Below are 23,870 nucleotides of genomic sequence, written 5' to 3'. Positions count from 1 at the left end.
TTAAAATGTACGACGGCTGTAATAATGTATATTTCAAACAATTTTCAGAAAGCTTTAAGGTTTGTGACATTTTTTGGTATAAATTGTCTTTCTTCTCCTAATACTTGCGACATGCCACAGTTGATCTTCCATTCACGGCAAGGATCATCGGCAAGAATTAGGAAACAACTAACGTTAAAAAAAGAAAAACAAGCCACGGTATTTAACTACTTTAAATGCCAGACTTTCAAAAGCTTATTCCCTGAATTCAAACAGAATCTCCTCGTCAGCTATCGGCTTCATTCAAGGAATCATTCACGAAACAAACGAATCACATAGAGCGACCTCGGTCATTTGAGTCTTAGATTTAATAACATCACGGTAACATTGACCAATCAGCTTTCACCGAAAGACTCGCATGGCTTGATAATCGAAGGAAAAAAACTCATTTGACTACAAAGATAACATCCACTTGCCAATATCGACAACAGCCTTTTTAGAACAGCTCTCACTCTTACGATCAAACTATACTCTTATGATCAAACTATACACGATTGGGAGGAAGAAAGTTAATAAGCTTTGGCTCACAGCTCATATCAGATTCTTCTGTGTTAAGCACAAATGCATCAATAATCCAAAACGCTCATCTTTAAAGTAATTCGACAATCTCACAGGGGAACAATCATTTCACGCCCACACATGTAATTATGAACAGAACAATGAGTAGGGATAACAGGAACTGATCTCCAATGAAAAGTTAAAAGCACATAGAAAAAAAGCACGCAATGAAGATAGGAGTGATCATGCAGTCACCCACGAGAAGTGGCCACTTAGATAGAGGTCCGAACGTAAGGTTATTATGAGGGGTGTGTTGCTGGTTTCTATACGAGGTCCCTTATAATGTTCGCATGCTTCAAATCTCTTATATTTAATGATAAACCGAGTTTACTTTGTGAAAAACCGAGAGATAAAAGACATAACACAGCCAACAGCCCCCCTTTTTATATTGCCACCGGCCTGTTTTTCCCTCTTTGTTGTCATGAGCCAAGATGAAGTTCCCCAAAATTATGCCATCCTAACCTCGTACTTTTTACTCCTTTATTTATCGTAACATTTGTAATCGAAGTACGATCGAGTTCAAGTATTTCCATGAGTCTCTTTGCATGATCACCTGGTCTTATATGCCCTATATGTTCTAGGAAATTCCTCAGGTTATAGACTGTCCACTATCAATGTGCTGTATCTTGCCCACGCCGTCGATAAATGACCGTTTCAAAACCCGCTGTACTGAAGTTACTTGATGATACGAAGAGAAAAAACAGGGGAATATAAATTATAAGTTTCATCACCTGCTATCAAAGTTAAAGCCAACCGTGAGTTGAAAGCCGTTTTTAAAATGACTTACATGCAGTATAATGGAAACTAAATTAGATAGCACTGACTTATAATTTAATTTATTTACAATTTGATTAAGAAAAGCGCAGCTAATACTCGGGTTTGGCTATACCTCCTTTTTTCAGAAAGAATGCATAGATAAATTGCTCTGGATAATTATTTATCAAGTAAATCCTTTCCGGTTAAAGGAACCAACATGATGATAGCAGAAGCTGATTTTCGACATCGTCTAGATCCGGCTTATTACCCAAAGTGTAGAATGCCATAGAAATTTAAATGTCCTTGTATTTGCTGTTTCAATGTTCTTCCAGGAAAAAATTAGAATCGTCTTCAATTGAAAACCAAAAAATTCCCTTCATCCTGTCAGAATGGTTTCCCATGCATTAAAACGCTTGGAAAACATAATTCAATTACCATAAATATGTACTCCTGTACATTTACGTGTTTACTTACACATGTTCAGTTTATTGCTTTTGTATTTTCAACTTACTATTTTAGGCAAACATTATTACAGTTCTTTGGACAATATGACATTCGTAGCTACTAATTTGATGTATGGCATAATACCTATCTCGTCTTCTATTCATAAGTCAGAACTACTCTTTTTGTTCAATTACGAGCTAAAACCACCTTATTAGCTTAGATATTAGAGCGCAAACAGGTCATTTGAGGAAAAAGCCTTGGACGGTGTGCCGATTATTGTCTCGTTTCTGGTAAATAGTGCATTGTAGTTTTCATTTAATTTAAAATACTGGATGTCAAAATATGCAAACAATTTGGCTTCATATTCTCAGACTTCTTCCGAAAGGTAGTGAGAGCTGCAAAATCCCAACAATCTTCGTCTTGTTAAACGTCTCGCAAAATATTTTCATATAACTCCAAAGACGCCTCTTTAATGATACAACTGACTGCATATCTCCCTGGAGATCTAAGAGTGACATAGGTGTTCAAATTAGGATTACATAAGTTTGCAAGATGCATACTACCATGTCAAATTAAATTGCATTCGGGAAACAGGAGACACTTTTCACGAGAAAAGGGCAGGTAAGTATTTGATTTTGGCGTATGTTTTTGTGAGAGTTTTCTTGTGAAAAAGCATGAAATGTTTTGGCATGTGTGACTAACGAACATGCAGAAAACCCTTAACAAAATTCGCTCTTAATGAAGTGTTTTGCAGGTTGGTTTGTAGAAATTGGAACTCGGAATATTTGATGAGATGAATAACTCCAATTCAAGCAGTGGAAAAGGTAAGCTTTCATGTTGGCATTTAAATGGTCTTAGAGTTTCCTGCGAGGCCTTAAACCACTAAAATGATTAAAAAAGATTTAAAAACAAGTCTTCTAGCTTTCACTGACCCACGGCATCAGCATGGATAGAAAATATTCCGTGATACAACTTCGCTGAGAAGGTGAAGGTGAGGTGTGATAAAGTGGTAGACAATTCTAAGGAACAAAGCAGGCGAAGTGAGACTCTACATAATAGGGAATGGGAAAGAGGTAGATAAAATTTTTTGAATGGTGGGTCAAGGATGGAGTAAATAACTAACTGGAATGAAATAATATAGTGATAAAACTAAAATAGAATTCGAAGGTATGTAAAGGATTACTTCTCCTATTCTGTTCGCCCTAAATTAATGTTTGTAAATATTCTATCAATCTCTAATAGGTGGTGACTCAGTGAAGCTGTTCATTGACACAAGCAGAATCATTACTACAACCGTTTATGCGGTAACGATCATATGTGGACTGGTTGGAAATGGTCTTGGCATTTCCTTAGCGTTAAGAAGGAAGGCTGGAAATCGCGCAACAAATCTGTTAATAACAAACATGGCGGCTGCAGACCTACTTGTTACCCTGTTTGCTATGCCTTATTCGGTCCTTTTCATCAATGTGGGCCAGCAATGGATCGGAGGCGTCATTGGCCAAGTAACATGCAAGTTCGTCCATTTTGCTTATCAAATTTCAATTCCTGCTTCCATTTTCACTGTTTTATTGGTCTCGTTTGATCGTTACTTTGCTATTTGTTATCCCATGAAAGCAAACGTGTTTCGAAATGGCAAGGTCATGACAACAACTATATGGATATCTTCTGCAGCATATGCAGTTCCATTTATGATGGCAAATGACATACTCGAAGATAACGATGCCAGCTATTGCCTTCGCATATTTTCCCCACTTGACAATCAGAAGTCAAGACAGACCTATTATTTGGTTACTTTCATTTTACTTTACTTTGTGCCTCTGACAATCCTTTTGGTCTTGTATAGCCTCATTACACATAGACTCTGGCAGCGAAAAATTCCTGGTAATGTCAGCAAGGCCAGATATAAATCAGCTCAGAGGGAAAAGAGAAGGATTATAAAAGCTTTGATTCTGATTGTCGTGGTTTTTGCAATCTGCTGGTTTCCAGCTCATGCTATGCACTACTTGGTTTACTATCGCCCGGATATCTATCACAGTATATCAGTGGAAGTTGAAATATTCTTCTTTTGGCTCTGCCACGCTAACAGTATTATAAATCCATGTTTGTATGTGTTGATGTGCCCCAGCTACCGCAAATTTATACAGAGAAGTTTCGGGCGTTTTTGTTCTTGCTGTAGCCATGCCAATTTTAACTCTTTTAGGAGGCGAAGCACTGGGATGCTCACCCTCAGTCGATCGCTCGATGCTACCAGCACTACAGTTGTTGGATTTTCCTTCAAAATTAAGGACGCAATGGATACTCGACTGTAATATTTGCTCACTTTCATTCAAACAAACAAGCGAGAAAAGATTCAAACTCATTGGAAAATTTTCTGAAATGGGTAACCGTTCAACAATCTCATTTTTTTTTACCCGGGTTTCCGTAGGGAAGCCCGAGTCTAAAACTGCAAGCCGTTCTTGGTCGCCAAAAGGGGGTCATGGTGCCAGGCTTTCCTTGCTTAAGCCGCGGAAACTGGGGATGAGAGCGCGACAACTTGTGTTGTCATGTGCTCGCTTTTCGTAAATAACATAATTTACAGAATGCTGTGTTTCGTGAAGACCGCGTTGCAAAGATTCCTGTCTTGCACCCTCATCTCACATACAAACGCCAAAAAAATTAGCTATATGTGAGTTCAAACTACGAAAATTCTGGCAAAACTAGAACAGCCGATGTAACAACAAACTATGATGCTGAGACGAACACCTCACTTGCTGAGAAAATTAGAGTGTTCACGAGCACAACTTCAAAGGTAGCGCTAACAACAGCGAATTAGATAAGGATACTGACAGAAGCAACTTGAATAGTAAGGTTAAACATTTAAGCTTAGCTCTTCCGTTAAATATCCTGTTTCTGTTTTTGGTTTTTATTAGGTTCAATACTCGTAAAGTACGATTTGGTATTTCGTACATAACCACTATTATTATTATACAAGCGATCGTGAATATTGGTTTGCTCTTTGCATGGAGTTGTTAGTACTTAATAGAAGACATGATGATTATTGTGATCTACTCGAAAAGTTGTCAATATGACTAATGTACAGGAACATAATGATGTTACAGAGTCAATAAAATTACAACAATTCAGATCTCGTCATGCATAGCAATTATAATTGTACTCGTGTTTTGTGCGAATGCAATAGTATCAAACGAAGCCCGAGTGAACGCTCCTCGAGCGTCTAGTTTTACTATAACACACAAGCCATCTCCAAGTGATCATCTCCATGACAAGATTCAGAGCAATATTGTTTGATATGTCTATTTACTCAGAAGCGGAGTCAGATGTTAAAATGTCTCCAAACGAAAGTTCAGTGATTTGCAAAAGTAATAACTACTCTAGTAACTAACTTTGATCGACGACACGTGAACGCTCAAATATTCCATTAAGGTGGCAGGATGGCGTCCGGCAGTAACTTTGATTAGAGTGGTGTTCCTTATTAGTAGTTAGAGCACATTTAGAAAGAACATAATAGATTTAAAACTCAATTTCTAATCATACACAGATGACTTTTATTTTTAATCTATAGTTCGAAGTACTTTATAGAAAACGAAGCTAATTAGACTCATAACTTGTACATGTAACATTGAGATTTAACTTTCTAAGTCGATTAATCCTGAGTAATTATAAAAAATAAATGTTCGTAGTTGTATAGATATTTTCTCAAAAATAGTACGTCACTGTCAGAAAGACCCTAAGACTTTCATTTTAACTTAAATCAAGTAAAACAACACATTTAATTATTGCTCATTAAAAGCGTTTGAGAATTCTCAACCCCGGAAGCTTTAACAGTAGTGGAAAGCGTTTTAAGATGATCCGGCCTGAGTACCAGTGATCAACAGAACATCTGACGAGATGCGTAACGATAATGCAAAGAAACAGAAAAACCTTGTAAATGATAGTAAATGTTTACATATTAATAATTCACCCGCCGGGCTCTACAATGTGCATTAAAATCAATAAATAACATCCTAATTTTAAATTACATTTAACTTTAATCAGATAGAAATTTCAAAGAAAAAAATTAAAAGGCAATAATTTCCCACATTCAAACGATTAATTCTCTCTTCTACTTTACCTAAATACCTCCTTTACTATTCTGACATGATTAACGTGGTATTTTAACTCAGCGGTAACCGTTCGATCAGCTTCAACATTCCACTGACTTATTGTAATATTATAAAAGGGAAATACGAACTTCAGTTTTGAATACACTGATGCTGAAGTTATTACCAGGTTGTTGTTTTGATCTTGTTTCTCTTCTTTCCTCCTTGTCATTGACATCTACAATTCGTCCATTTTCCAATTGTTTTCCACATGCTGCTTTACTGGTCTAGTCAGGTACAACCGTAGTTTTGAAATCAAAGATGACAAGAAAAAACAAAGCTAAAAAATTCCCTTGCTGTTATAAAACAACACTAAATCCTTGTTTTCCTCTTCTCACTGAAGCTCCAAAAATTGCAAATAACTTTTTTATTGTGCAAGAGGAGCTTTCATGTAGCATTTGCCCTTTAAATCCAGAAATCTTTTGGCAACCATTTCCAGCTTCAGGATTCACAATAAATTGGTCATTGTCTACTGCATTTATATAACGACAGCCAGTTGGAACAAATTTCCCCTTTTGAACGTTTTCCATGTAATTCTGCGCGTTGATGTAAGGACTGTATCGGGCCACTACGGCAGTACAATTGAATTTGTCTACGGGAAAATTTGCCCGTCCAATTCCAAGCTGCTGATTTGTTCGCCATACAATCCTGCTGAATGGTTTCCCTTTTTCGTTTACAGGGATTGGTTTATCAAAATCCCAGTGGCAAACAGTAGAATACCTGGTGGATAAACGACGAGACGACTCTCTTTTAGCGATCTGGGTTATGTAAAAACGTCGGAAAAAATTTATTTAATGTCTGGAGAAAGTTTCCCGTCATGCATACACAACTACTGAAATTGACTCTTTCTATGATGTTATTAGAAGTAGAAAAGCAAACATAAATTCCTACCCTTTTTTTTTTCTCGGTCAGAATCATGAAAAAGAGAGTGAAAAAGAGCAAAGTAAGTTGTATCTTTAGAGATGAAAGACTGAGTTGTTTCTATGCATAATCATTTAAGTAATTCTTACCATTCTTGGACTGCCTCAAAAGCAGACACTCCTGTACTGAATGCTTTGCAGCGTAAGAAGATGTTTTCTGCTTGCCCTGGTCGGCTTAGAATTGGAGAATGTTTTACGCTCAAACTTTGGGCAATCTGCCGGGCATATCGTGCAGCCTGAAGGCTCAACTCATGGTCGAGTTGAAGATCTGGAGTGTTATGCAGTTTACGATGAAGATTGTGATACAACAGTCCCTGCACTTCGAATGGAGTAATATCTGGAGGAAATAAGGTATTTTATTATATTTGAAACTCTTCAGAGATTTTAAAAGCTATCGAGAAAACACTGATTTCTGCAACGGTGATTGAATTTTCGAAGTCAGCACCAGTTCTTCTCTGGGCTCCCTTAACCAGCGCAGCTAGGAAGTATTTCAAAAAAATTGTGACGGAAAATTCGTCTTGTAGGTTTGTGTTTTGGGGGCTGTTTTGGTGTAGGCATTAGCGAAAACTCATCAAAATGCGAGTAGGACAGGTGAGGATAGAAAAAAGGCCAGTAAAGAAAAAACTATTTTGTTTGGATTTGACTTGGGACGGACAAGCTTAAGAATACTTTTAAACACGCATCAATTGGGTTGAGTCACAAGATCCCAAAGTAACAATCTTCCACTCTGCTAACCAATTTGACAATTTTATTTACGTTCCTCAGAATATTCACCATCTCTGCCTTTCTTTTTAAATAGCCAATTGGCTGGGTAAATTGTCTATTTTTTTGTGTAAAAAGTTTCCAAAATCCGTGATTGGTACCCAGCACCTGGACTTTTAGATGAATTTATCATTCCTTTTTTTCATTTTGTCCATCTAAGTAAGTATATAGGGAGTCTCAAATCAAAACCTCTCGAGGAATGGACTATCTTACCTTGAGATTTCGGTTCCATTTCCACAGCAGGTGTTGGGTTTGCATCTCGTTGGTACCAGCTGTAGACGGGCGCCATTTTGTAGTAAGGTGGAAACTGTGGTCGATACTGATATCCTAGAGAGGAAACAAGAAAAATAGGACTGGAATTAGATAATCGACTCGATTAGCTGCCAAAGGTTGAACACGGAAGTTATGAGAATATGCGCAAGTGGCAACGTTCTCGGTTTTAGTTTACATAATAAAGCAGCGAGTGCAAGTAATTTATGTCTGTGATAAACGAAGCTTGCAGAAATCTTTGTCCATTTTATCATAATACGGACCTGACGAAGGATCAATTTCAAAACTCTACGCCTCCGCAAGTACGTTTCTTCTATAATTTTCAACTTGGTAGAACTTTGGTTCTAAGGAAAAAAATTTTCGCGATCAATGTATCAAGATCAATCAATTTTAAGTCTGGGTGTGATGCTTTAACCATATTATAGCTTAACGTAACTATGAACATATAGAATTCCCACACATGAATTTAGTTCTTGACACAAATGTGACAGTCTTCGCTCTCTTTTCGTAACGGTTCATTAACCGTGGTAAAGTTTCCCTTAGCCGCGATGATTAAAGTAAAATATAATATTTCTTACTTGGGTTAAAAAGAAAAGCTCATCTCACCTCCATAGACTCCATAATTTTGCCCGTTAGCGAAAGTGAAGACAGCAAGCAATGGAATGGTCCACAATATTCCTATCATGCTACTGCGAAGAATACCTGAAAGTTTAAGTTCTCGAACTTCTCAGAGAATGATATCCAGGTTGCTTCGTCTTCCTAAAAAAGTTAGAAGGCACCAGGACACTTTTCAAACTTACATTTCCGTCTTAGATATTTAAACGTTTGCCGGAATATTATCGTGAATCATGGACGGACGCCATTTTGAGGTTATCCTCTCGATATTGTTGTAGATATGACCTTGCTGCGGCCACCTGTTGGCGGGAAAAACTGCCACCCTTCACAGTTAAGCGGGTGTCTCTTTTTCTTTTTTTCTCTAAAAATATTGAGCTAAAATAAATTGCAGAACAGTTTATCAAAACTTTTGCATGAATACAGTCTTACATTGCCCCATTTCTAAATGAATCCAAGTAGTACAATGACTACCACTATTTCTGACCTATGCTTTTTTATCGTATCAATTCTGTTTATAAAGGCGGGTATTGACAAGGAAAATTTACTTAGCTCAACAGAATCATCAAGTACAATTAAGCGACGGATAAACGACTTAGGTAACCTCATGTGGCACTTGACAGATTGACTTGTCTGATAACAAATTAAACAAATTTTTTTGTTTGCCTTACACGAAATAATCAGGAGACCCCCTGGTTTTCTATTAAGAAAAGAAAACACCGCGTCATTAACAAAGTCAACTATCTCGATAAATCTTCATCGAACCTAAAACGCCAATATAGTTGAACAAATTTCGTTGCACTCTTCGTTCATTTCAGTAAGGTCAAATACTTCATCTTGTCGTACCTGCTGGTCCGTTTCTTTAAAAGAACTATCCTTGTTAGTCAAATGTCGACCAGGTCAGCAGGAAGATGTTTTTCTCGTCATCAATTATTGTTATGCGATTCGTCTTTTCTTGCAAAGCAGACCAAATTCGTTGAAAACTTCTTCTTTGCCACACTCGTGGGAAAAGTCAAGCTTTTGCTAACGGTAAGGTGTTTTGGTTACAGGTTGTCCAAACAGAGCATTCTAGACTGTTCGTGCTGTTATTTGACTGGTTGCTCCTGATTTGTTTTGGTAGAGAAGTGACAAATTTGCGCGACATAACAAAGAAGTTCAATATTCAAAACGCGACAATTTATGAAATAAATGGCTTCAGTTCTAAAGTACTATCTTTAGGGTATAGGCGTGTGAGCACAAATTTGAAGCGAGGCGCCCTAAGACAGCAATGTTTTTATTGTATTTAATGAGCCGTTGGGGGGGGGGAATCTGGTGGCATCTTTCTTTCAGGAATTTTCGAAACTTAACTCGCCCTTCTCGCTCTTCTTTTCTGGCATTTTGGAACTTCTTTAGAGAAAAGAACTTGTCACTTTCAGGTTACCTTAAGCCAGGTTTTTTTTTATAATTTGCATTGTCAAATAAACTAAGCATATCGATATCCGCATATTTTTCTTCTTTGATTTTAGCCAAAAAGGGGAAGTTAGGCTCTCGCGACCCACCCTATTCTTACGAGAATGGAGTAAAAGACTTCCCCAAGAGGAACAACTGCTATCGATGACAGTATCCTTGAGAGGTGAAGGCCACTGATGTGATCACATTGGCTAAAAGACTAAAATAAAGTTCTCTAAGGGGTGATTGCTATGTCTCTACAGTTAAGAAATGACGTTCGATAAGTTCGTTATATTTGTGGCATGAATAAGAAACAGAAAGTGTCGCTTATTGGCTGCGGTCTAGAGCAGTCTATTCAGAGCACTCTTTAACTGAGAGGTAGGTCTGTTTGGAAGAATTTTGATCGAGGTCGCTAGTGCAGGCCCAACACAGTGATCACCACATAAAATGTTGACCTGGAAATTAAAGCCTTCAAGCTTGTGCTCTGGCAAAAACTGCCTGGGACCGGATCTTTTTCAATGCGGAGACATTTTGCTGTGATTTAGTGGAATTACACAATGATACAGTTGAAAGCTTCGTTAGAAACCACCAAGTGTAAACGGTTCATATTCGCTACCATCCTGTTTAACGACAAAAAGATCGGAAATTTTTGACAAAAGAGAGCTGAGTTCATGGAAAAGAATCACTCTCCACTCCCCAGCACTAAACATATAAGTCTCTAAATTTATTTTTTTTTCAACATGGAATTAGAGTAAGGAGGCTCTGTTTATGCATCCAGCAATTTTTTTGTCTGCATTGTGTCCACTGCAGTCACATTATCTATGTTCGTGTTTGTGTGATTTGCTTGCTCGTTTCTTGTGGTGAATCTTGGAGCGTGGCGACAAGTATTGCATAATCGTCCTTTTAACACCTGTACAATCCTTGGCTTTATCAAAGGAGCCCTTAGGTACGTTTTCAGCGTAATCCCCAATCATATTCCCAGCTGGTTTGTAACGACCTACAATGTAGGAGCATTTCATTCCATCCTTATCGATGTCTGCTTTTCCAATACCGAGCTCGACACTTCCCTTCCAAATAACTTGAGTAAAGTGGCCAGTCCCTCCAGTTCCGCTTGGTTGGCCAAAGGAGTATCCATATTCACAGACTTCGTTGTACCTTTGCAGAAAAACGTGGATGAGAAAAAGAAATATCGGCCAGCATCGGTGTCTAATTTTCTTGTACGCTTTTAACTTTTCTACCTGTGTGACAGACTACTCCAGAAAAAAAGTACTGTACATATGAATAATGATTTTCCCCCATGGTCTCATCAACTGATCATGGATGACTAATATAATTTGACTGACTGCATGACTTACTGACAAACTGACAGACTAATTGACTCTTTAGCTGGCTGCCTGAACGACTGATTCACCACTCTATAAACAAACTGACGATTTCTCAAGAACAGCCTCCTAACGAACCACTCCCATGAATAACTGATCAACCAACCAACAGTCCAGCCGTAAAACCGAATGACCAACTCAGGAATGGCCAGAATTTTCAAAGAAATAAGATGACAAATTAGCATACAGGCTTACAAATTTAAAAAAACTTATTTTTTTTTTACCAATTTGTAGTAGCTTCAGCTGTTGTTTGACCATCACTATCACAGCCCATGGACAGATTTTCCCCGTCCTCGTTTCTTTCTTCTCGTGAGGCGTGCTTCAGTGCACCCATCTGGGCAATTTTTTGGGCATATGCAGCTGCAGCCTTGCTCATCTCGGCATTTAGCTTCATTTCCGGAACACCGTGCCTTCTTCGATATTCGTTATGTTTTCTCAGTGCTTGCTCTTCGTCTGATCCTAAAAGCATTAGAAAGCAATGCTCTAAGTTGCAGCTTTGTACGGAAAGGATCAAGAGGAAGGGATCTCCTATGTTTGAATTCAGAAACCATTTTTTTTTGTTTTGTTCTTCTGGTAATCTTAATATTCATTTTCATTGGTTATGCTTTAATGTCCCCCCATGCCTCTTGGTACCTCTCAGGAAGCTAAAGGAGACACTTTGGAAACGCAGAAGCTTCGAATATTTCATTTCTTATTGAAGCTTTGCTGCCTTAGACACGATTTCTATGAATATCGACGTGGAACTGATATATTACCGTGGGCTTAAAGAATCAGAGAGAGTGAGCATAGATTACAAACAGAATACCCTGATACCTCCACCACCGCTACTTGGTGGTGTTGTGGCAGCTCCTCCTCCAGTTTTAGGTGTAGTGACTCCTTGTGTAGGCCCTGTTCCTCCAGCACCTCCTCCACCAGTTGGTGTAGCACCACCGGGCGTGACGCCACCTGGTGTGGATCCACTCGGTGTGGATCCCCCAGGTGTGGTGCTACCCGGTGTTACGCCACCAGGGGCTGCAGCACCACCGGGAGTAGCTGAAGGCGCCTGTGTTGGTTTAGTTTGTGAACAGGGTACCGGACAAAGCGCTGGCCTCGGGGTACCAGCTGCACCCGGTCCTCCACCAGCCCGTGGTCCTCCGCCTGCACCTGGTCCTCCGCCTGCCCCGGCCCCTCCAGGTGCACCATGCGCTTTGTTTGATATTTTCAGACCGATATCGACATCCACACCATCCGGCTCAAACTCATACGTACCTGCACCTATGAAATAGAGGGATTTTTTTTTGTTTTCATCGTGGTTCACATGACTTGGTGCCAAAGTATCATCACTCAAGGACAATAGCCAGGACCCGAAACGCCCCTTTCGATCATTTCACTCATTTCAATTTGTTTTGACGAGGGTTGAGACATTCGTCATCGTACTGCATACATACCGACAACGTTTCCATCTTGGATTTTAAAAGCTCCTGTCGATGGCGCTCCTCCATTGGCTGGATTGTCTCCTAGAGGCAGACCAACAGCAGAAAAGTGCACCGGGCGGAAACCTAGATTTTCCCTTTTTTCGTCTTTCGAGGAGTGGTCAGCGTAAACCTGAACTAAAAATGGGAAGAACTTACAAAAATAAATGGACGAGATCGTCATAGATTATTTTATTAAAAGAGGAATTTAAATAAGACTGACAAACCTTGAGATATGTCAATAAAAAATACCAACGATTATAAACATCTTCAAGAAGTTTTCAGATCCAGATTGTATAGGACTCAGTTGCAGATATAGTTTAGCTTAAGTACCACCGGCTGAGTTACAATTTAACACTAGAACAAGAAGCGCATAGAAAATGGCATGGTCAGAGTGTAAATAGTGCACGCAACCTCAATTTTGGGTCTATGGAAAGTACTTTACATTTGATAATTAAGAACCGGTGCCGGAGTTCTTAAGGATATAACCAGAGTAACCAAAAGACGTTTAACAGCAACCAAAGTTGACTTATTAAGTGTTTTGGAAGGCTATGAAGGTCGATAAGCGTTCCAGTTAAAATGATTTCAGACTTTTCCACTATTTTAGAATGTGTAAGGACTTTTTTCGAATAAAAACTTTCAGCGACAGTATTACATCGTAACTACTGCTTAATCAAACTTTCGATTTACTCGCTAGAGTAGCTAGCTTTGAATTGCATACCTAACAGGAAGGAAAGCACACAGATGTTGACAATCCAAGCTTTCATACCCTCAAGTGTCGAAGATCAAATTTCAAGATTCACCTCTTGTCTTGTTCAAGTGTCTCACTTAAAACAAAGCCTTAAAACGAATGAAAATTTCACGGTGTCAATCCAACAACATCAAAAGTAAAAGAAATTAACATTGTATTGTTTCAATCGAAGTAATATCACTTTCAAGCAAGATGTAAACTCGATCTAGAAGAATCACTTTAGTCGTCAAAGCAATGAAACACGATATGTACCGTATAAATGGCGTTCATGCTATGAAAAATTCCTCCCTTTCCATTCCGGAATGTTTGATGAAAAATGTGTACACATACCTCTTTGTCCGCGACTTAAAACAGCCTGCTACCTGAGATCTTTCTTTTCTTGTTAAATTTATTTCTTCTTTTTGAAATCTGTTATAGGTATCTCCGTGCACTGTTTGCACAAGTAAACACCTGTTTAAGATAACGAGTTCAAATTCAAGGGCTTCTTATGATAGTGTGAAGATATCCGAGGAAAAGTGATAAAAAATTCATGATTCAAATACCTAACACGGTCTATTGGTCAGCGCTCCAGGTCCTCTGTGTTTGTAATTCTTCTAGTTTGTTCCCAAACGTCGGGTGGTGTATTTATGTGACTATTTCATAAGATTATCCTCCCCAGATTACACCTCTACTCTGCAATGCTTTGTCTCTACTCTTTCAAGTTGTGAGCATAAGTCATCTTCATCCCCTATTTCATCTATTACTGTATGTCCCGTCGGAAATATTGGAGAGAAGAATGCAATAGACAATAGTTATCACCGCAGAGGTTTCCTTTTTAGAACAATGCGCTGCAGCTGTGGGACCAAGTTCACAATTTTATAGCTCGAGGCTGAGTAGAACTTACGTGATATGACATTTGCTTAAAACATTTCTAACGTATGAGGTTTTATGAATTGAAGGGACGTCCTTATCCTCTGAGTGAAGAAAAAAGTTTAATTTTCGAAAACGGTTTCAACTAACAAGTCTATCGCGAAATTGATACGATGTAAGCTAGGTTTTTTAACAGCTGGCAGGTAATGTCAAGATCACATTCAGTAGAAGTTTCCTATTTGAACTATCATTAGTAACAAGTTTTTGCAGGAAAGATCAATTTAAATGAACCGTTCTATTGCACAGAGCTCACAAAGGGGAGGATGCTTTAGCAAGAAATTGTTTACTAGTTAAAGAATACTAAATTATCTTTGAAGAAAATAAGAGTTAGAAAAACGTACATTTTACTAAAGACGATTTGATCTTTAATATCCTAAGGCGGCAGAGGATCTTCAGTCATTTTTGACATTGAAGTTCGAAGGTACTTTAAAAACCGTAAGAAAGTTTGTTCACATTCAATCATTGCCTGCGACTCGAAGGAAATTAAATAAAATTCTAATGGTCCCAAGCTGTAGCACCTCCCTGAGAAGACAACCGTTACGTGTGCACCTATGGCCTGGCTTTTCAAATAGTTCTGTACCTCAAGCCTCGACCATCAGAACCTAAAATCCGAAAGTCCGAAGCTCCTTTTCTCATATGAGAATCAGATGTTTTCATTCTTCTCCCCTTGTAACCGTGAACGGAGATGGAAGTGGCATAGGAGTTTGAATGTTAAATTCCTTGTGACCTCTGTTTTGGCTGGGGTGATAGTTTTAGTGATGTGAATAAGCGGTTTGCTAACTGATTACAAAGCTCAAGGCATTTAGGTGAGGTCCGGAAATAACTTTTTTTGCTAAAATAAAATGTATAACGGATCCCAGACTAAATATAACATAGAGTTATCCCTCTACTGTATTTTAATTTTTATTTATTCAATACTTGTTTGTTTGTTTTTATTTTTCTTTTATCCTATGTATCTTGGTCTATTCTCATTAATTCGTATAGGAAACAATTAAATGTCCTAACTGGATTTGGGAGAACAATATAGAGTAAGAGTTTCTGTATTTCATCCACCATAAGTCCCATTGAAATTTGGACTTTGAAATCTCTTGAAACCATATCCTCCTTCTAAACCTGCTTTCGGAATATTTCTGCAATAAGTTTCATCAAACGTTCCCTTCTGGATATTTTTCACGTAGGCATCATCACCATTTTCAAAGTTTCCTAAAGGCTTATAGCGAGCAACAATAAAGGTGCAAGTTTTTCCATTAGGTTGATTGTTGGATGCTCTCCCAATTCCCAACTCCCTGGATTCTTTCCAGACCAGCTGCGTGAAATGATTGGTACCCGACTGTGGACCCTGTTTGCCAAATGTGTACTGGCACACTTCATCAAACCTGCATCAGAACAATACAGCATCAAGATAATCAAGAGTCTCCCTCTCCGAGAAAGATGATTGGCTACCAGCGAACTTTCAAAGAAACCTGAAAAAAAGGTGGGAGTAACCAATACCTACACAAATAAGACAGACTTGAGACGGACATACCATGTTTTTATTGCTTCCTCGGCGGTCTGCTCCCTACTACCATGGCAACCAAGAGAAAGATTTTCGCCTTGATTGGGTCTTTCAGTATATCCTGATTGCACCAGAGCGTCCATATCTGCCAGTGTGCGGGCGTAATTCGTTGCATTTTTACTCATGTCACAATTCAATATCAGCGTAGGAGCACCGTGCATTGTTCGGTATCTGTTGTGTATGCGTAAGGCTTCTTGTTCAAACGAGGAATCTGATAATAGATGGATAAAAAAGAAAAAATTTTCTTTCCTACAGAAAAGGAAGTGAACGACTGTGCTATTTTATAGTAATTCATGGATAACAACATTGGCAACATAAGGATGCTCACCAATTTTAGGCACACAGTTGTTGAAGAGGGAAGATTCCATGCGTGTAGCGCTAATTGCTAACGTTCATTAAAGAGGGGTCTAGCTATGGAGAAACAGTTTTACTTACGAATGCAATTTGCTGTAGTTGGCCTTGGTTGGTGTGGCTGTGGTGGTCGCTGTGTTCGTAGATTCTGGTTCGGTTTTTGTTGCTGTTCTTGCTTATGCTGCTGCTGATGTCGCTGTTTTCCATTTATTCTAAGATTCAGTTTTAGTTCAAAGTCTTTTTGGTCAGGTGAAATGGCATATTCGCCTCTTCCATTTACCCTCTCGTCAGAAATTTGAAAACTTCCCACTTTCTTAGGGCGTTCTTTGGAGTTACGTGATGACTGTTTCATGTTTTGCCTGTAATTCATTCTTGAAGCCAGAAACTTATGAAGCCACTCGTGAATATATTTTTTACGATTAGATAAAAGCTTCATAAAAACTTTAGGAGATCGCCAAGGCATAATTGTAGGTTTTTTGGCGGTTTTGTAATCAACAGCTGCAGATTTACCATTTGAACTCAATTGCTGGAAGACATCCAAGCCTGTTAGAAGATGAGACACTGAAGGGATCTCCCACACACTCTCTTCATTCGGTTGGTGAAATTTATCAATTCCAGCATTCTGGCCATAGGAATCTGCATATCCTGCGAATCGAACACATGATTTATTCAGTCCATATACTCTATAGAGAGTAGAGCACGTGAAAGAAATGTAATTAAGGACCACTTAGTTAGAAAATAAAGCTACGTATTAGTTTTAAACGGTTGACGGGTATCGTCTTTTAAAAGGAAACACGGCAAAAGGCCCAAGAGAGATTTGATGACAGCAAGAAAGTTGGCGCGCTAACCATTATTTTCATCGAAAGACCAGAGAATTTAAGAACAAATTGGCCTTCTTTTCAAGCGTCAATTATCATCATTATTATAATTCCGAAAAGGAATTCAGAAACGCATGAAAGTGGATACGATTTGGAAATTTACAGATAATTCCGGGCAACTAAGACTACTTCAAAACGCACGGTGTTCTTAATAAGTCGATCAGTCCGGAAAACCAATTCTGATCAGTGGTTTGCGTCCCAGACAAAGCATTACATAATTACACTTCGGTAAAAAAAACTTTAAAGTAGCTTTGTAAGATGCATAGTCCCTAATTTCAAAGATGACAATCTGATGCTCTTCACTCATGCAAGCACTAAGGAGTACATGTATCTGTTAATTACCATCAGTTAGTGTTAATATGAATTGATAATCCTCTTCCCTCTACCTGCTTTGCAGACTTACCCGCAAGCAAAAGGTTTACTAGACAAAGCAACACTAATCTAGTCCAGAATTTCAAAGGTGTCTTCATACTAAAGGAAAGGAGAGTTTCTTCCTTGCTGTCCCATTTTTATCTGTATGTCACATCAAGCTTCTAGTGTCCTTTCCCTGAAATCAAACTTAATGTCGCACTATGCCATGGTTTTTTCATCCCTTGAGCTTTGGATTTTAACTTTTCGCCATTCAAAGCCACTCACTGAGTCAACCAGCCTTGAAGCATGCACAGCGGGTGTCTGAGATCTTCAACAATTGAGTACAAGTTAAGTACTAGTTGACAACTGGTAGTTTTGAAGAAGCAATTCTTAATATTTCATGCTTGGACAAATATCATTATTTCTTTAGGGAACTGTTCCGACGAAACACGAAATGGTTAGGTCTTCCGGCAAATCTGGCTACCGTTCAAGGTCTTACTTGAAATATTTTCTTTTAATCGAGGGAACTAAAAACCAGGGTAGTTGTTACTGGACAGAATTCCAGTTTTCCACTTTTTAACTTGACACACATTTATTCCTGTCTTGTATTCTGTTTTTTTTTCTCTCTTTTCATAACAATTGCACTGGTAATAACCGTTAAAGTACCACTTGTAAAATTACTCAAGAACTTCTGTAGGAATTTTAGTCACTTCAGATCTCAAGATAAATTGTCAACTAAAAAACAAGCTAAATAAAAATGAAATGAAATAAATAAATGGCTTTTTTAGTCAAATTAACGTGGTCACGCTATACCCTTTTTTGAAACGCGGACAAAAACGACATGGCTTCCAGCTGTCTTTGCTTAATTTTGATCACATATGAAAAGTCGTTTTTTAAGTCAATCGACATGACCTTAAGGTAAACTTCGCAGTTAAAAATGGTCGATTCTTTTTGAAGTCGGTTACTATTCATTTCTCATTCCATCTCGTTTCTTGTGCAAACACTTCTAAGATACCTGACTTCTTGAAAATGTCTTCCTCTCTCTATCTGTTGTTAACGTCGCGACTGCAAATTGTCATGGTGAAAATAAACTTCCTTACAACCAGGAAATGAAATCAAATGAAACTAAAATGAAGTATTTGATAATATTACTTCAACGTAAAATTTGCCATTTTAAGGTATAAAGAAATTCGTGAATGACTTGCCGCTTGAGTTTATGTTATCATGGTGTTTAAAATATAGAATCGAAACCTCATCTTTTTCCTTTGTCTACCGCTTGAAGATACGACCGAAGGCGCTTTTAGTCGACTTTTCACAGAACGGCCACATAGAGTATCAGAGGTTGTTTTGAAGTGTCAAACGGATCCAAACAAATTTTGTTGGCTATTGATTTGAAGAAATTTCCAGTATTCACAGGCTTGCGTTTTCCCGTGCATAGGATAATTTGCATGCTTTCAATTCCATACGTAATAGTTTCCCTGTTCTAACTGCATGGCTGTTGAGTTATGACGTAGTTATTAGTCTTACTTCTCTCAATCCGAAAACCCTGTACACTAAAGAGCTGAGAAAGTAATGAAATTCTTGACTTAGAATTTCTCCTATAGGTCAACCTCATGACAAGGTGAATAAATGTCATTTAAGGTTCATCTTCTTGTGGGGACTAAAAAATTTGCTTGTGTTACGCTCCAGTATAAATCCAAAAACGGTATCTTTCTGGCTTAATTACCAATTAGTCACTACTAAAACTAAAGTTGAAAATCTTCACATACTAGCTAGTACACAATGCTGACAGACGATATGTTTATTTGCGTACTTACACATTATCACCTGGTCTCAAAATGTTACAGTATGAGAATCAGAAAAAAAGAGTTTGTCCATTATTACTGATTTTCCATTATTTTAAGGCTTTGACAGCCTCATACACGACTTTCTCTCTTTACTTTACTTTAACTTTACTTTAATTTATCTCATAACATTACAATAGTCTTTTGCTCTTTCCCACATGAGACACCGTGTCTTCACTCTTCTGTTAATCTTTAGGTATCAGCGTGTCCTATAGAAGCTTTTTATCTCGCAATTTATCGCAATAACTTGAATCAAATGTTCCTTTGAAAACGTTCTTCTTGTACTCCCCCTTGTAATTTCCAGACGGCTTGAAGCGTCCCACCACGAAAACGCACGGCATTCCGTTCTGGTATCCAGCTGCCTTTCCAATCCCGAACTCATGACTGTCAGCCCAGACAACCTGCGTGAAATGGCCTGAAGACATACTGAACTCTCCACGGTCAAAATCGTAGGAGCACACCTCATTATACCTAAATGGGGACAAAACGGAAACAACTCCATCTTGAGGAAATAGTTCATACAGGCACATGTGTACAGGTTCACTTCTCACCACTTAAACATGTTGAGGTCACATAGGCGCATGCGTGGAGCATTTTGCTTTTGCAGGGGCTACTTTAACTCCTTTTGGATAATAACAATTAATCAATATGTTTTAAAGAGGAAACGTCACTAGATCGGGTGGTTGAAATCTAAATTGCTCGTTACCTGATGTGAAAGACAACTGAAAATTTTTCTCGACCCAGCCTTGTTTAACTTTTTCCTTGGAATTGTATGGTTAAGACTAAACGTGATGGAGGCAGCCTTGTTTCCCTGTGTCCTCTTTAAACATGTCGAGGATAAGTGATTTGATAGTGGTGTGTATGTCTCAAAATCACTATCTTGTCTAGCGTAAATATTTTTATTATCTGAGTCAGTTGAGGAACACTTTTGCAGAATATTAAAACGATTAAGAAAAACTCTCTGGACTTTTGCTTAGTCTGAAGTGACCAAACCACGTTTACTTGTCGAAAATCTATCCATCATTGGTAAAGTACTCTTTAGATGAGTCTTTTATCGATAAAGAAAAGGGCACCTAAGTTTTTTTTTTAGAATTCATAGTATTGATCTGACCAGTTTGTTATGGCCTCCTTGGCGGTTAAAGGTACTCCATACTCCTTACAACCCATTGCAAGATTCTCTCCTTCGTCACTTTGTCTCACGGCATCATAGTCATGCTGAAGCGAGCCCATCCCAGCAATCCTTTCGGCATATTTCCTTGCTTCCAGATTAAGCTTCGGATCGAGTTTAATTGGAAGGGCGCGGTGTATCTTACGGAACGCGTTAGTCGTGCCAAGTGCTTCCATTTCAAACTCCTCATCACCTAATAGCGTGACGATAAAATTACTCGCTTGCACCAATGTTTTTAAAATCCTTTCACTCCCAAGATCTAAATATCGATTCTTCACACTATTTTACATACATTTCTATTAATGTTAGATTTGAGAATTGGATGGACAATCAGCATTCCCTACGTAATATCTTTTAATTCAACTCCCTCTTCGAACAGACTCAAACCATCCATTTACCAATCTGTAGGCAGTTTCTTTCAGAAAAGACTTTTTTCGAAAATGCCGATATGCGTGAACTATGGCTTTCATCTATTGGTGTTTGGCATGGTGATTACCTTTTTCACAGATTGAGTCTCGCCGTTTATAAACCTTTCGGTAAAGCAATAAATATCGTTTACACTTACTTTGCATTTGAATTTCCTTGTTACTTTTGCTGGTCTCAGAAACCGAGGTATTCACGGCTGTATGCTGCTGACTGGAACTTTCCTTGAGACCAACTTTAGAAGCATCACCAGGCTGCGGATTTTTGGCTACTTCGTCCGAGCCGCCTTTGTTAGCCTCAGGTCTGTGAAATTCTCCTGAACATTGAACTGATGTGATTAAAGCACCATTGGCCCCTTTTGTAGTCTTCCAGTGACAGTTGGGCCCAAGGCTTTCATGGAGCCCAAGTTTCTTGTCTTTTTCTATTTGATTGGTGGAATCCACTCCTATGTTATCAACTGTCCCATTACCGGCATTTCGAACTCCAGGCACGTTAAAAGGAAAATTTCCATTGCTTGGTTTCTTAACTTGGGCTTCAGGCTTCACGTCAGAAACAGTAGTTGTGGTTGTTTTGTTTCCTTTTTTCCCATCACTATCGGGACTTAAACTCTCAGTATTCTGCCCACTGGGCGAAATAGTGACAACCGGTACGGAGGCATTCTTACCGACGGGTTTTCCTTGCTCAGCATTAGTAACAGGTTTGTTTTCTAAACCAACCACTACTCCGTTGGATGCATTAGTTTTTCCGGGCGTTTGCAATGCTAAGGATACAGCTGGGGTAATAGATTGTGTCCCGTTTTCCTTCTTTCCTTCATCCTTTCCTTTATTCAGACTTTCTTTAATCTTCTTTGCCAATTCTTGGACAAATGCTGGGGAAGGCTTAGACGATTCTGATGGTCCTTGAGTGCTATTTCCATTTGCTTTAGCTGTTCCGGAGTTATCAGTTAGCCCACTTGATTCTTGCTTTTGCTGCTGCGTGGGTTCCTGCTTGCTAGCAAGAGTTTGTTGTCCCTGTGCAAGTGTCTGGTTTGCAGCCGTTCTGTTCCCTTGAGCCATCTGCGGTACTTTCTGATCTTTTGCTTCTTGCGCTATTGTGGCATTAGCCTTGCTATCACTGGCTCGAGATCGTTCGTGAAACAGAGGACTCCCACTGACGAGAACAAAGTCTTGAACTGGACTTGGGACAGTTTCTCTCTGCGCACTGGCTGCTGCTGTATGTTTCGATGCACTGTGTCTTCCATGAGTCTTGTGCCGGAGATGCATTTGATGTCCTGTGTGTCTTTCATCGTGCAAAGCGTTGTTTTTTTGGTGTTCTTTGTGAGGTTCGCTTAACACTTTTATTACTGACAAATTGAATAAAAATGGAAAGAGTGAGATATAACTCGAAGAAACAGCGAAAAGTTCAATCTTTCCGAAATAATTCTAAGGCAATGGTTGACACAGGTCGCTCCTCAGTCCATAATTTATGTATCGTACCCTGGCAAATTACTAATATGAGTACGTCTAGGATCGAGGCTGTAACCATCTATCCTATATATTTAAGTATTTTTCCGAATTCTCCGATGGCTTTTGTGCAACGCAAGGCCGTTCTGTTCATCTATCAGATACCACAGAACTGGAAGGATATGATTTCGCTCCGATTTACGGTAAAAGAAAATGCAGTGATGTAAACTTACCGCATTGTAAGAGTATAATCGTTGCTATGGACCAGAAACAGCTCATTTCGTTTTACCTTCGGAGAGAAAATATATATCTGTACGTTTACGTTCAGGTTTCATCGACATCGAGACAAGTGATTTGATACCATCTCGGTTAGATTGGCGATCGCTTGCTAGAGATTTTGAAGCTAATTCTATCGCCACTCGACACGTTGCGATTCCTTGAATTTTGAGGCCAAAAATGTATAGGAAGGAATATACTAGCACAGTTTAAATTGCTAAAGAACTTATAATTCGTTTCATACCGTAATAATAACTAATCGGAAATAGTCTTACATGGTAGTAAAAAAATCAGATAAAATGATAAATATACGAGCAAGAATTGATACCAACCTATAAAGGTCACAAAGTTTAGACTGAGATTCACGGATGCAAAAGATAGGTCAGTTTCTCGGCTTTCCTCTGTATTTTTCCAATATTTCTTTCCAAAAGTTACTCGTCTGTGGAAACAACATCATAATATATGTATTGACCGAGAAATATACGTATTGACAACTTGATCGACTACAAAAAAAATTACCTCATGTGCTGGTCACTGAGATGCTGGTATGTCAAGGACTTTTCAACGCATGAATTCTTCCCCATTTTTCTTTTTTCCTTTCTTTTAGGTAAGATTTGAAACAAAACCTGCTTTTCTTTTGTTTCTCTGCTGCATCAGATGTAAGACTCGTTCGATCCCTCTCATGATCGAACTCACCTTTCTTTAACATAAGCTTTGAATGAGCTTCTTCAAATCGATTTGATTCGGTTGGGTTATGCGAGAAGTAGGCCCGAAAGACTTCCCAAATGAAGGGGAATTCCAGCTTATTTAAGTTTGTGAAATTTAAGCTTAGTTCGTGAAAGGATCGCTCAAACAGTAAGCTTTGGAGACTTACCCTGCAGCGTACAAACCAAGCTCTCTTAATGTCGTTTTTGAAAGTGTAGCCAGCTTTAGGTTTCTAAGGTAGTAATGCCCAAACAGAACAAATTATTCGATGTCTCAGTGCTCACTCTGCTTACAATCTGGAATTATCTGATTTCATTGGTTTAGGATATTCCTCTTTGGTCCCCTTATCTTCACATAATTACCTTCACGACGTTACAATTCTGAATTTTCACTCATGGGACTGGTCGAGAGGTCAGGAATGAGATTTATAAAAATATGACGCATGACAGAACGAAA

At 38.6% G+C, this 23,870-nt stretch overlaps 5 protein-coding genes across 8 annotated transcripts; 1 reads left to right on the top strand and 4 right to left on the bottom strand.

Moving 5' to 3' along the window:
* Positions 1-1,186: 1,186 nt before the first annotated feature.
* LOC111330945 (galanin receptor 2b-like) lies at positions 1,187-4,925 on the top strand. The gene is made up of 2 exons (XM_022935950.2): positions 1,187-2,621; positions 3,040-4,925. Exons 1-2 carry the CDS (start codon positions 2,591-2,593, stop codon positions 4,104-4,106), a joined length of 1,098 nt encoding a protein of 365 aa, XP_022791685.2. The 5' UTR covers positions 1,187-2,590; the 3' UTR covers positions 4,107-4,925.
* Positions 4,926-5,511: 586 nt separating this feature from the next.
* On the bottom strand, positions 5,512-9,486 carry LOC111330982 (ectin). Of its 3 annotated transcripts, none has more exons than XM_022935996.2 (5): positions 9,347-9,486; positions 8,495-8,647; positions 7,832-7,945; positions 6,947-7,193; positions 5,512-6,656 (listed from the first exon to the last, which is right to left on the bottom strand). In XM_022935996.2, exons 2-5 carry the CDS (start codon positions 8,571-8,573, stop codon positions 6,236-6,238), a joined length of 861 nt encoding a protein of 286 aa, XP_022791731.2. In that variant the 5' UTR covers positions 8,574-8,647; positions 9,347-9,486; the 3' UTR covers positions 5,512-6,235. The 3 variants fall into 3 exon arrangements, with proteins under 3 accessions (XP_022791731.2, XP_022791732.2, XP_022791733.2); XM_022935997.2 differs by lacking the exon at positions 9,347-9,486 and adding an exon at positions 8,689-8,878 and having other exon boundaries at positions 8,495-8,590; XM_022935998.2 differs by lacking the exons at positions 8,495-8,647; positions 9,347-9,486 and adding an exon at positions 8,152-8,222.
* Positions 9,487-10,631: 1,145 nt separating this feature from the next.
* Positions 10,632-14,073, bottom strand: LOC111330942 (uncharacterized). 2 transcript variants are annotated; one of them, XM_088751561.1, is made up of 7 exons: positions 14,055-14,073; positions 13,843-13,962; positions 13,483-13,601; positions 12,738-12,899; positions 12,124-12,564; positions 11,535-11,769; positions 10,632-11,083 (listed from the first exon to the last, which is right to left on the bottom strand). In XM_088751561.1, the coding sequence occupies exons 3-7, from the start codon at positions 13,526-13,528 to the stop codon at positions 10,744-10,746; spliced, it is 1,224 nt and encodes a 407-aa protein (XP_088607687.1). In that variant the 5' UTR covers positions 13,529-13,601; positions 13,843-13,962; positions 14,055-14,073; the 3' UTR covers positions 10,632-10,743. The 2 variants fall into 2 exon arrangements, with proteins under 2 accessions (XP_088607687.1, XP_022791680.2); XM_022935945.2 differs by lacking the exon at positions 14,055-14,073 and having other exon boundaries at positions 13,843-14,002.
* A 1,266-nt stretch (positions 14,074-15,339) lies between these two features.
* Positions 15,340-17,877, bottom strand: LOC111330943 (uncharacterized). Its single transcript, XM_022935947.2, has 4 exons — positions 17,609-17,877; positions 16,412-16,972; positions 15,947-16,187; positions 15,340-15,797 (listed from the first exon to the last, which is right to left on the bottom strand). Exons 1-4 carry the CDS (start codon positions 17,673-17,675, stop codon positions 15,467-15,469), a joined length of 1,200 nt encoding a protein of 399 aa, XP_022791682.2. The 5' UTR covers positions 17,676-17,877; the 3' UTR covers positions 15,340-15,466.
* A 1,465-nt stretch (positions 17,878-19,342) lies between these two features.
* On the bottom strand, positions 19,343-23,193 carry LOC111330941 (uncharacterized). Its single transcript, XM_022935944.2, has 5 exons — positions 23,042-23,193; positions 22,667-22,722; positions 21,134-22,333; positions 20,512-20,761; positions 19,343-19,871 (listed from the first exon to the last, which is right to left on the bottom strand). Exons 2-5 carry the CDS (start codon positions 22,710-22,712, stop codon positions 19,610-19,612), a joined length of 1,758 nt encoding a protein of 585 aa, XP_022791679.2. The 5' UTR covers positions 22,713-22,722; positions 23,042-23,193; the 3' UTR covers positions 19,343-19,609.
* Between the last annotated feature and the right edge of the window lie 677 nt (positions 23,194-23,870).

This window comes from Stylophora pistillata, chromosome 3 (genome assembly GCF_964205215.1).
Source record: "Stylophora pistillata chromosome 3, jaStyPist1.2, whole genome shotgun sequence".
Classification (NCBI taxonomy): domain Eukaryota; kingdom Metazoa; phylum Cnidaria; class Anthozoa; order Scleractinia; family Pocilloporidae; genus Stylophora; species Stylophora pistillata.
Note: the sequence above shows the minus strand (reverse complement) of the source record. Positions and strands in the feature narration are given on the sequence as shown.